The sequence below is a fragment of the Balaenoptera musculus genome, chromosome 8 (genome assembly GCF_009873245.2).
Source record: "Balaenoptera musculus isolate JJ_BM4_2016_0621 chromosome 8, mBalMus1.pri.v3, whole genome shotgun sequence".
NCBI lineage: Eukaryota > Metazoa > Chordata > Mammalia > Artiodactyla > Balaenopteridae > Balaenoptera > Balaenoptera musculus.
In genome coordinates, this window is record NC_045792.1 from 53,300,432 (window position 1) to 53,314,074 (window position 13,643).

Consider the following 13,643-nt stretch of genomic DNA (forward strand, 5'->3'; position numbering starts at 1 on the left):
CTATAGATGAAAAGATTGGATGGTCTTTCTCAAATGCTATCCACTCCACCTCTGCCCACCCCTTAAAAAAAAGTCTTTAAAATGGTTTGGGGCACATTTTAGTAAATACAAATGCCAGTTAAAGATACCAGGTGAATTTGAAAATAATGATCCCTTATGTAGTGTTTTCCTGGTTAAAAATATTTTCATAGGGAATTCCCTGGTGGTCCAGTGGTTAGGACTTGGTGCTTTCTCTGCTGAGAGCCTGGGTTCAGTCCCTGGTCGGGGAACTACGATTGCGCAAGCTGTGTGGTGCGGCCAAAAAAAAAAATTTTTTTTTCACAGTAATTAAATAATTTATCTCACAGTGATCCTTTGAGGTGGAGAGACAGATATTATTTATTCTGTTTTATAGAAGAACTCCTTTTATAGGAAAAAGAAGTGTTTTTTCCTCTTCATTAAGCTACCTACTGAAATTGAAAAACCAGAATGAGTTAATAAAGCTATAGACACCACCCCCCACCCCCCCCAGAAAAAAGACTAGCTGGAAATTGTTTTTTCATTTAGGACCAGATTTGCAAGTATGTTTTATATTGGTTTATTCTGAGACTTGCTATATTGACAGCAATGCAATTATAAGGGAGAATAAACTTAAAGATATACTCTGTGGTAGCTGTTTTTGGTATCTCATAAATCTTTGAATCTTCAGTGTTAAATACTTTTTACTGAAGACACAAATTTGCATTGCAACTAAAAATAGACAAATCCCAGAGTGATTTGGTTACTCTGAAATGTATTTCATCATTATAGGATTTGAATTATTCAATTATCATTTCTATTTGTGCTAATTTTCATTGGTCATTCTCAGTTTATTGAACCTGCAATTTTAGGCTCATGTTTTGTCACTTGTGGTTTCTTTTCTTTTAATTTAGCATTGTCCCAATCCCTTCTTCTAATGAAGAAATTCGCTTAGTTGATGATGCGTTTGGAAAAATTTGTCACATGGTCAGTGATGGCTCCTGGGTGGTTCGAGTTCAAGCTGCAAAGCTATTGGTAAGTTACATCTTCTTTAATGAACATATTACCTGTTACACTTGTAAAACATTTTGAGAAACTAGATAGGGATAGGTGTAATGCGCTTTTATAAACCTTAGTGTTTCTTAAAATAGAAAGAAATTGTTCACTTTCCCATAGAGAAGTAGTCTTTTAGAACTAGAAAGAATTTTAAAGATAATCCTATTTAATCTCATTAGCATATTAGACAACCAAAGTCTAGAGAAAAAGGAACATAATAATAAAAATAATTGTTACCATTACTAAGCACCTGGTATGGCCTAGATACTTTGCTATGAGGCCACTTAATTATCTCATTTATTCTTTTTTATTTTTTTATTGGAGTATAATTGCTTTATTATCCCATTTATTCTTACAGTAACCCAGCAAGGTAGGTGCTATTATTCCCACTTTCCAGGTGAGAAAACTGAGGCTTTGAGGATTTAAGTAAATTATTCAATTTATACAGATAGGAAGTTGTAGAATGAGATTCAGATGCTAATCTGACTTTTAGCCTTATTCTTTCCTACTGTTTTGCCTTTGGGGACGCTAGTATATTTGTAAGAAAAATTTTAACTTTTCAGAAATAGAACCGTCTTATAGAAGAAGGAGTGTTGGCGTAATACTCAGCCTTATTTTATACCTGTGTTGTCTTGGACATGTCACTTAATCTTAGTCCCATTTCCTCATCTGTTAAGTGGCTTATAATATCTCTCATGTTTACCTCACAGGGTTGTCATGACACTCAAATGAGATCCTGTCTGTGAATATGTGTATAAACTGTGAAGTACTACACTATGCAAGGTGGTGGGGTTGTTATAATATATAAATATATATATAACTATCTATAAAAATTTGTATTAATGTCACAGCAAGAATATCTGAAATTCTTTTTGATAACTTCTCTTTTGAGGGCCCCCAACTATGCCAGTCTTAGTAAGATTGTTGGCTAAAAAGTTTGGACCTGATTGTACTGGACACAGATCCTGTGATACCCCTAGTCCTTTGACCAGTATTTTGGGGGTAACTGCTGAAACCTATGTGAAGCACTTTCATGGAAAAATAAGGAATTTGGATGATTTCAATATTTCCTGCTTACAGATTATATTACTTGTCCATAATAAAATATAGAGTTAAACAAGCCAGCTGTTAGTGATTTTATTTTTGAATTCACATTTTAAAGCCTTGTTTTGATTTGTGGATATTTTAAAATTCAGAACAATCTAATCATTCATGAGATTCCTTCATTCAGCGTGTACTGAGCATCTACAGTGTGTTGTGTGTGTGTGAGGGGATGTTTTAGAGGAATAATTCAATGATATATTGTCATCTGAGTAAGCAGTTAGAAAAGTAATCCTTAAAGCAGAGTCATTCAAATTTTTTAGTTTTGTACCCCATAGAATCTAAAATTCATTTATGTAAAGCTGTATGAATAATGAATTACAGTGGTGAGTTGAAAAGATTTTCACTTAGATGACTATAATTTGACTCAAGTGCTTTATGTTATTTAAGTGATTTCAAATCCAAACAACTCTAAATTACATAAGTATGATTATACTTCAAAAGTAATTAATAATCTAATCTTGCTAATTATAATAATTGTTACTATTTATAGAGTTCCTAGCCCACTAAGCTAGGCACTTTTAGTCATACATGCATACACATGCACATACACCCATTTCCTCATATACAGGCACACGTAAATATATGCCTATACATACACTTATATACATACTCACTTTTTGTTTTTTATTTTTAATTCTTTTAAACTCCTTGAGGTAGATATTATATTATTTATTTTATGAATAATAAAACTAAGGTTTAGAAAAGTATAATTTGTCCAAGGCCACATAGATTGTAAATGATACTTCATGCTCTAAAGCCCATGTAGAATTCCTTCCTAGTGCGGGTCCAGTTATATACTGGGAGCTGCGGTTGTGCAGCTAAGGTCCTGCTGGTTTACTAGTTCCTCTGTGCAAGCTAAGAGGTAAACTCCCCTGCTCCAATTCTTGAGTAGACAAATCCGTGATCAGGTAAACCATATATGGTCTTTAGACTACATATTCATCAATTCAGCAAACTCTGAGCATAATCTGTGTCTTCAAAAGAGTGGATAGTCAGGTAGGTTGACATAGGCAATCAGTCAATTACAATACCGGTACTCCTAGGAAAGAGCACCTAACACATGCACAGAAGGCTTCTTGGACGAGGTGATTTCTCAGTTGACTTTGAAAGATGAGTATGGGTTAGCTAGGTAAAGAAGTAGAGAAGGAGAAAATATGAGCAGAGATACATGAGTACACTATCATGCATGCTAATATCATACTAAACTACAATATCATGTTAAACTACAAGCAGTTTGGTACTTCTTGGTATGGGGGATAATGTTCGATTTGGTGATGTGTGACAAGATTAAGCTCGGGAGGAATGCAGAAGCCAGGTTTTCAAGAACTTAGATGAAATGATAAGGCTTTAGACTTAAGTCCATCTTGTACAGAAAATGAATAGAGTCCATTCTCCTTGGCTTATAGCAGGATGAAAAATTTCAGATATGGGATGTATCAGAAAATTCAAAACCATGTAAAGGGTTGGTTTTCAGTTATGTGTAACTTACCTGATGGAGCAAAGAAACTTGATTTTCAAGAATATAGCTCCATGGGACTATTTAGAATACAATCACTACTTTGAAATTAATTATGGTAATTGGCATCCTATCTAGAATACGGTTCTTAGTTTAATGATTTCTTTTTAAGATGTTAAATAATTTAAACCTTATTTGTAAGGTTCCAGAAGTCTTTGACCTTAAAAATTATAACATTTTCAGACAGTTAGATTGTAGATTGTAGGTTTTTATGTTTGTAACTCTGCCCAGGGCTAGTCTTTCCCAGGGCAAATGTAGCTGTCCTAGTCAGTGGCAGTTTTATGTCTCACATAGTAATCCATCTTTTTTTTTTTTTTTTTGGTCTGCTTCTCTTTTTCATCACCTAATGAATAGAGGCTAGGAGCTTAAAATTGAAATAGACAAACAATGCATAGACTTATGTTATATACTAGTTGAGCAGGTTTTGTTCTGAGAGCAGGTTTGACGCACTTGTTCGTTAAATATCAGTTTTCTTAGTGTTATAGATTGTTAAGTAGGGGTAGTAGTACAGTTGGAGAGCTTTTACCTGAATATATGTGTCTTGGTCAAAGTATACAGGAATGTAGATGTTTTCCTGATTGGTGAGATGCACTTTATGATGAACTCATTATCTTTTTGCTCCAGATTTCCTCCTTCTGTGCTTTCATAAATGATGCCATCATTTACCCAGAGGCATTTGAGAATTCTTTCTCTGTGTCCCGTATCCACTGAGTCATCAGCTCTTATCAGTACTACCTTCTTGACATACCTTGAATCTATCCCTTCTCTATTTCCACTGTGCTTGTAACAGTTCAAGTTTCACTATTTTTCAAGTGGATTATGCTGTAAGGTTCTTGCTATTTGTGGATTTAAAATGGAAAGCTTCAGCTAGTCTTACATAACACTGGAAACTTGTTACAAACAATGATATGCAATTTTTTGAGGCTAGAATTTGAATAGTACCCCCTCTTTGCTACTGTGTTGGGAGAGAGCTCAGTTGAAGGCTTTGGAGGAGGACGTTGAGACTGTGGGTTCCAGTAACTTACTGTGAAGTCATTAAAACTTTCATTCTTTGTAGAAAAACAAAGTGCTTGTTAAAAAGCCAACTGTTGGGGACTTCCCTGGCAGTCCAGTGGTTAAGACTTCGCGCTTCTAATACAGGGGACACGGGTTCAATCCGTGGTCGGGGAACTAAGACCCACATGGCTCACGGTGCGGCCAAAAAAAAGACAACTGTTAATGTTGGTGGTAAGACTAAAGAGAAAGTGAGGAGTTCTTAAAAATGTATAGTTTTTATTCATAAAATTGATGTTTTGCATTAAAAAAATGAATGTTAGATTTGGTATTGGCTCAGACCTATGTAACAAACTATATACCATGTAGAGATAAGAAAAAGTGGTTTTGAAACTACTTAAGGTGAACAGTACAATTGCCCTTCTAGAATTGTAGGAAAGGTGTTAACTTGGGTAAGAGTACTCCCAAAGAACATGTAACTTACTATGGAAAATGTGATTGGAGAAAAAGTCTGAGCCTGTATAAACATTTCCATATTTATTAACTTGGGAATTAGAGAAGATTTCCAATATATTCCTTAAGAATGTCTAGGACCTGCTTTAAATAGCCTCCTAACTTGTGTCTCTGCTTCGTTTTGGGTTCCTTCTGGTCCATTAGCCACATTGCTGCCAAGATGATGTTTATGAGTATAAATCTGATTATGTTTCTCTCTTATTTGAAATGAGCAAGTTACTGAGTCTCTCAGCCTCAATTTCTCGTAAAAAATAAATAAATAAAAAGTGAGGGGGAAAAAAAAAGTGAGGATAATGCGTGTTCTTCATGGGATTATTGGGAGGAATAAATTTTTAAAATGCAAGTCTTTGAACATTACTGAGCTCATTTAATATTTAATAGAAATTATCTATAGAGTTATTATTCATAAGGCAAACTACTTACCATAGCAAACAAAGACCTTTATGATCTGCTTTCTACCTACCTGTCTTGCCTCATTTTCGGTACCCCCATCCTATGTTCTATTCATAGAACCACTTGATGTTTCCCACAGGACATTCTCTCTGTGCATTTAATTGTGATTTCCAGTTCCCCAGATATACCTCTCCCTGCCTGCACCCCATACTGCTTTTCTTTAAGTTCCCATAGCACCCTTTATAAATGTATATTATAAAATTTCATACCATAATGCAGTAATCTCTTTACTTGTCAATTTCCCTCACTAGTGTGTGATTGTTGAGTGTAGAATTGATGTCTTTTTATTTTTGTGTACCTGTTCCTGGTAACTCTAGGCATATAATGGAATGGTTGCTAAGTATATATTTGTTTAATGAATGAATGGACAAATGAATGGAAAGGATGGAATGAAAAGGAATGGAGAGGCAGTGGAGAGTAGTAGTTAAGGCAAAGGATTCTGGAGCCTGGGTTTATAGCCCAGCTCTGTAATTTACACTGTTTGTGACCTTGAATGAATTACTTCATCTTTTTGTGCCTTCTTTTCCCCTTATATAAAACGTGACTAATAATAGTATTTACTTCATAGGGTTGTAGTGAGGATTAAATGAATTAATATATGTATAAAGCACTTAGAACAGTGCATGACACCTAATAGCTCTATACAGGTGCTAGCTGCTGCTGCTAATGGTTTTATTATTTTCCTGATGATTCAAAACCCATAGGGATCTTTACTATCAAGAATAATGTTATCCAAATGTCGTATATTAACGCATATATGTGGAACATAGAAAAATGGTACAGATAAACCGGTTTGCAGGGCAGAAATAGAGACACAGATGTAGAGAACAAACGTATGGACACCAAGGGGGGAAAGCGGTGGGGGGTGGGGGTGGGGGTGGGATGAATTGGGCGATTGGGATTGACATGTCTACACTGACGTGTATAAAATAGATAACAAGAACCTGCTGTATAAAAAATAAATAAAATAAAATTTAAAAAAAAGAATAATGTTATCTTTATGCATTTAAGTTGGTGGCAAACTTTGAATTTGAAGATATTGTTCAGGTCTTAAAAGTTGTTTAATTGCTCTGGATTCTTCCTTTTTATAGGGCTCTATGGAGCAAGTCAGTTCTCATTTCTTGGAACAGACGCTTGACAAGAAGCTGATGTCAGATCTGAGGGTAACTTGAATTCTTTGTTGTTTAAACTGGGTTTCTGAAACCAAAATCAGTGTAGCTATATGCCGAGTTGTGTTGATTTAATTTTACAGCCCATGAATTTGTTAATGTAGGATGACTAGATTACATTTTAATTTAAAATCTTAGTAAATTGAACCAAATTACAAGTTACTTCATTAAATTTTAAATTATTATAATGAAATACTTTGCACAGATTGTGTTTTACAAATAAGAGGCAAGATTAACTTTCTATTTGTTAAAAACTACAAAGGTCTGGTCTTATTTTGTGACTCCTTTCAACAGCAGTTCTCATGGAAGAGTGAGTAAATCCTTTCTCTGAACAGTAACAGAATGCCCTTAAGCTTTGACTGTGATAGTTCTCTGACATAGTTGTCAGGAACAAATATGAGTCTGAGAATATGATAGGAACATTCATTGTCAGTATCTTAATTTTTAAATTATAAAAGTGTTAATAAGGAATCAGAATCTTTGATAAGTAGAAGAAAAAGAGAAACAGTTTACCCATATTCCCACTACTCTAACACAGTGACTTTCGTCATTTTGGTATATTTCTCTCCAGCTCTTTTTCTTATGCATGTTTTAAACATTGAATCATTATATACAGATAATTTTGTAGTCTACTTTTTATATTTACCACTACCTCATATGCTTTTTTTCATATTGTTAACTTCATACTTACGATTTTTACTGATAGCATAATATTCTGTTAAGTAGATGTGCCATCATTTTTTAGCCCTTTATTATACATTTACAGTTTCTCCTTAATTTTTCCACCATTATAAATCACATATAGAGTATCACCTTCATGGGTATTAGATCTTTTCTTGTTTTGATTTATTCCATAAGATGAATTCTTAGGAATGGTTGGGGAGTTAATATCTGTGCTTCATGAAACATTGCCATATGGCTTTCTTGAAGGGCATTCCCTTCATTTGAGGTCAGTGATTGCTTAAGTGTTCTTTGTGTATACTGGGGTGGAAGTGCAAAGAAGGACACACTCATGGTGAATTGTGAGGGATGGGTAATGCAAGGGTTTCTAAGACACTTCGCAAGGTACAAACTTTACTTCTGTGTCTGACCCACATCCTTGTAGGCTCAGGTGCTATATTTCATCAGTGCCTTTGAGATGATCAGCCATGAGGATGTGGGCTCACACCAGGAAGGTTCATAGAGGCTGATATCTATGCCAGTTTATTCATTTATGAAGGTAACTGTAACTGTCAAGTAGACTCAATATTTACTTTAGCTGACTAGTATATTCCCCCTTAGGCAATCTGTGAAGAAAGTAATTAACTAGACACTTGCTTGGTGAGCATAGTGTTGTCAAATAGACGCTTACTTCTATGGGATGAAAAAAATTATTTTCTAGGGCCAGTGTATTGTCTACCCAGGATGGTGCTTGGAAGGACACTGCCATTATTTACCTCTCTGGTTTTCCCTTTCCTGTGTTGCCATGGCAAACATAACCACCTGTCCAGTCCACATTCTTGTGCTATCTTTAATGAAGTTACTATCTTTAATAAGGTTACTATCAGCTATTGATGACCTGAGAACCTTGGTCTTAACTTCAAGTTGAATTTGCATTTCTCTGCTCTGATCTACTGAGTATTTTTTTTAAAAATGTAACTCTCAGAGAGCAGTCTTATTTTCTACTTTCTCATGTTCTCAGGGTGCAACTTACTGTTCTCTCATGAATCTCTAGCAAGTGGTAATTGTTGTCTTCTATAGAGGAAACGCACTGCACATGAACGTGCCAAGGAACTTTACACTTCGGGAGAGTTTTCCAGCGGCAGGAAGTGGGGAGATGATGCTCCCAAGGAAGAAGTAGATACGGGGGCTGTGAACCTGATTGAGTCAGGAGCTTGTGGAGCCTTTGTTCATGGATTGGAAGATGAGATGTATGGTAAGAATGACTTCATAACAATAACAGTGCCCATTTACTGAGTGACTGCTATGTATCTGGCATTGTACTGAGCGATATACACAGGTTGTCTCACTTAATCTTCATAGTCACTCAGTGAAGTATCTACTATTATTTTAATTTTATAAACAGAAGAGGTTGAGGCTCAGGTGGTATGGCTCAGTGGTTAAGAGCATGGACTTTGGGTTCAGTCAATTTAGGTTCAAATTCTAGCATTTTTGTAAAACAAGGTTAATAGCAAGTGTTTCTGAATTATGATAATTAAATGAGATTATATATACATGACATGATACATGACCCAGTTATAGTAAGCACTTAATAAATGGTAGTAAAAATTGATATTTATACTGATAACAATTGTACTTTCTTATTAGTCACTCAACTAGTAAGAGACAGAAGCAAGATTTAAACCCAGGTTAGTCTGACTAACTAATGACTAATCAAGCCTTTATTTTGCCTTCATTTTTGAAAGATTCACTGGGAATGAAATTCTAGATTAATAGTGGTTTATTTGTTTATTTTTTTTGTCCTTTAAACATCTTGTTCCACAGTTTTTCAGTTTGCATTTTTCTGTTGAGAACTCTGCTGTCATTTTAAATCTTTGTTCTTCCATACATAATGTATCTTTTTCTCTCTAGCTGCTTTTAAGCTTTTCTCTTTATCACTGGTTTTAAACGATCTAATTATAATGTGCCTTGGTATAATTTTCTTCATGTTTCTTATGCTTGGAGTTTGTTGAGCTTCTTGGATCTATGGGTTTGTGGTTTTTATTTGGAAAATCTTTGACTGTTATTTCTTTAAATATTTTTCTGGCCCCATGCTCCTTTGGGGACTCCCAATTACATATATATTAGGCTACTGAGGTTGTCCTGTAGCTCACAGATGCTCTATTCTTTTTTTTCCATGTAATCTTTTTTTCCTGTTTGTTTCATTTTGGATAATGTTTATTGCTTTGTCTTGGAGTTCACTAATCTTTTCTTCTGCAGTGTCTAATGTGCTGTTAATTCCATCCAGTATATTTTTCATCTCAGACATTGTAGTTTTCATCCCTAGAAGTTTGATTAGAATTTGCGTTTGTTTAGTATCTTCTGTATTGCTACTTAATATGCTTAATCTTTTCTCTAGCTTTGTCAACAGAGAATGTATTTACAGTAACTATCCTAATGTCCTTGTCTCCTAGCTCTGTTATTTGTGTGATTTCTGGGTTGGTTTTTTTTTTTTTTTAAATCAGTGTTTAATTTTTTTTTTAAACGTTAATATTTAGGTTTTTTTTTTTTAAACGTTTCTTTAATTTCTGTATTTATTTTATATTTATTTTTGGCTGTGTTGGGTCTTCGTTTCTGTGCAAGGGCTTTCTCCAGTTGCGGCGAGCGGGGGCCACTCTTCATCGCGGTGCGCGGGCCTCTCACTGTCGCGGCCTCTCCCCTTGTGGAGCACAGGCTCCAGACGCGCAGGCTCAGTAGTTGTGGCTCACGGGCCTAGTCGCTCCGCGGCATGTGGGATCTTCCCAGACCAGGGCTCGAACCCGTGTCGCCTGCATTGGCAGGCAGATTCTTAACCACTGCGCCACCAGGGAAGCCCATCTGGGTTGGTTTTGATTGATTGATTTTTCTCCTCATTATGGATTATATTTTCCTGCTTCTATGCATACCTGGTAACTTGGGATTGGATGCCAGACACTCTGAATTTTAATTTATTGGGTGCTGAACATTGTTATATTCCTATAAGTATTCTTGAGCTTTGTTCTAGAATGCAGTTATTTCAGGTCTTATTTTTAAGCTTTGTTAGGTGGACCCAAGTAACATTTAGTCTAGGGGTTATTTTTCTTCACTAGTGAAACAAACTCTTGTTGACCATGTGTGAGCTTTGGAGATTGTTCCCTCAAATCCTCTTGAGTGGTTCTTTCTCAGGCCTTTGATAGTTTCTTCACAGATCAGAACTTGGCTGAAGATTTGAGGAGGACCCTCTGCAGATCTCCTAGGCTTGCTTTCTCTGTGCACGTCTTTCCTTTCTGGTACTTTGCCCTATGAACTCTAGCCACATTGGCCTTTCCAGACTCCCAGCTCTGTCTTCTCAACTCAGGGAGACCTACAACCTGGAAACTCTACAGACAGTAAACTGGTATCATCGTAAAGCTCACCTCATTTACTTCCTGTCTCTCAGGGATCACTACCTTTCATTGCCTGTTGTATAGTGTGTTGAATACTTTTGTTTCATATATTTTGTCTCTGTTTTTAGTTGTTTCAGATAGAAAGATAAATCTAGCCCTTGTTACTCCATTTTAGCCAGTAATAGAAGTCCTTGCAAAGCTCTTAACGATTTCCACAGTATGATGCTCTCCATCTCACGTAGATCACAGACTGTCAGTGCCTTGAGATGATTGACTCCAACCTCCTATTTTCAGTGAGGCTAACAGACGTGGGGAGATAATATTGATTGTCCAAATTTTATAGTAAATTTGTGTCAGAGGATTAGAACTCAGGTCTTCAAAATGCCTATAAAAATGATACCTCAGAATAGAACTTCTTAGAAGGGCAAGAAAATTACTCTTGAAAGACAGTTTTTCTATTAGATATAAAAATTGGGTTACCCTATTCAATTTGCTGTAAAATTTTCTGTATATATGGAAATTAATTAAAGCTACCTCTGCTTATGTCCTCCATGAACTTTGATATATGAATTAAAAATTTAAATAGTGTTAGATAATAAGGAATTCCAGTTATTAAAACCCATTTTATCCTAAGACAGGTAACTAGGACCTATTTTCTTTTGTTTCTCCTAGGATTTTTGCTTTGTTTAGTTTCTACAATTGAATTTAATCACTGTTAATGTTTATGTGGTTGATTTCTACAGTTTTTAGTTTGTTACTAAGGTTTACTTAAAGGAACTTAACTTTGGAAAGTGAGTAGATCATAACCAGCATCAAGTATGGCAGCTGTCTAATTTAATCATACCTATAAAATTCTGGGTTAATCAGGATTTTAGGGACACATTTGCTGGGAGTGAAATGGAGCCTTATTTCATTGGCTATAGACTGTAGTGTAGTATCACACATACTTCTAGTCCTCTAGTTGTTCCATGTTCTCCCTCCTTTCTGGGCCTTTACATGTGGTTCCTCTGCGTAGGAAGGCCTTTTTCCTTTCCTCTGGCCTAACAACTCCTTCAAGTATTATTTTAGGGGTCACTTTCTGAAAAGCTGCCTCTGATCCTGTTGAGTAGGCTATGTGCCTCTTCCGCATTTTCTTAATACTACGTGTGCTCTTCCATTGTATCATTCATCACTCTGTAATGCAATTAACTATTCTAGTCTGTAGTGGCTGGGACATAGTCTTGTTCTTGTCCATCTTTGTATCTTCAGTACTAAGCATAAAGTAGCAAAAGTAGGATCTGATTACATATGTTAAGACGCCAGAGGATCGGTCTTTTTTTTTTTATTCTCGAGCAAGCTAATTCCTTTTCTCTGCCCTGGACCCTTAAGGAGACTGTTATATATTTTCAACATTCCAAAAAGTCCAGTAGAAATTGTTAACTTAGCTACCTGTAGCCAGGCTGTGCATGCAAAGTAAAAAACCATGCTTCTTTGCTTCTGCTTGGAATTGCATCAGGTCAGGTCATACTGATTATCTCATGTTGATCTGAAGTTTCTCTGTGATTCCCTTGATACACTTGCAAGAGTTACACATGAGTCAATGCAACGTAATGGATAAAGCCCTAAGAAGCAGGGTTAGCAGTTAAAACATTTGGGTCCATCTCTGGCTTGCTTTGTAATTATTAGCAATTTCCTGTTTAAATTACATTGTTGTGATGTAGAGCAAATCCTTCCCTTCTGATGAAAAAGAGGAATTTATAAGTACCAAGAAAAATCTGAGTCATCTCCCTTTAATGTAGTAACTCTGCTTTTAAGTTGTCTATAAAACCTTTCGTATACAAAAACCAAAGTATACAAAAACCAAACCACAATTTGAGTGTTTTTCTTTTCTTTTTTGAAACTGTACGTTTTATTGTGGGAACCGCTGGAACAAAACAAGCATGTATCCATACTATATGATGCTAGTCTAGAATTAGCAGACCTGGGTACTAGTCTTATCTCTGCTCTCATTCACTTTGAGGCAAGTTTATCCACTTTGCTGATTCTTATCTGTAGAATGAGAATAATGATATCGAGCCTGTTTTAATCTTAATAATGTTATTTTAAAAAGTGCTTTTTTTATAAAGTACTTTACTGTGGTTGGACTACTGAGATAGTAAGACAACTGAGTTTTCAAGGAGTCAGGATCTAAACCTCAGTCCCTGTGGTACCAACATCCTTGTTCATAGGTCTATGTGAAGGTGGTAGCAGAATCTGCAGGCATGGAGGAGATCTCCCAGAGAGAGTTTGTAAAGTAACAGGAGTAGAGAGGGAAACACAAACCTGAATAAGAAGGAATCCTTCTTACATTTTTCCCATGAATCTTAACTTGACGTGCAGTTTTGTTTGTCCCTTTTTCTCCAGAGGTCCGCATTGCTGCTGTAGAGGCGCTCTGCATGCTGGCCCAGTCTTCACCTTCTTTTGCTGAGAAGTGCCTTGATTTCCTGGTTGACATGTTTAATGATGAAATTGAGGAGGTACGTCTACAGTCCATACATACCATGAGAAAAATCTCTAACAATATCACCCTTCGAGAGGATCAGCTTGACACTGTCCTTGCTGTGTTAGAGGTGAGTTTGTTATGCATTTCTTCATCAATACCTACTGAGCACCACTTTTTTTTTTTTTTTTTTTAAACCAGGCATTGATGATAAAATAGTGTAGAGGCAGCACAGTTCTGCCTTCTCATCATACAACTCCTTCGTGGTGGAGGAGACTGACTATTAAACAGGAAATTTGAATAAAGCTTAGTATTGCTATGATCAGGGAAGGATAGGATGC

At 35.9% G+C, this 13,643-nt stretch overlaps 1 protein-coding gene across 1 annotated transcript in view; it reads left to right on the forward strand.

The window, feature by feature from the left end:
- INTS4 (integrator complex subunit 4) overlaps positions 1-13,643 on the forward strand; it is a 137,730-nt gene that overhangs the window by 76,591 nt on the left and 47,496 nt on the right. Inside the window, exons 10-13 of the mRNA XM_036859703.1 lie at positions 912-1,032; positions 6,724-6,795; positions 8,542-8,716; positions 13,227-13,432. Of these exons, the coding sequence (XP_036715598.1) occupies positions 912-1,032; positions 6,724-6,795; positions 8,542-8,716; positions 13,227-13,432 (574 nt within the window). The remainder of the gene's footprint in view (positions 1-911; positions 1,033-6,723; positions 6,796-8,541; positions 8,717-13,226; positions 13,433-13,643) is intronic.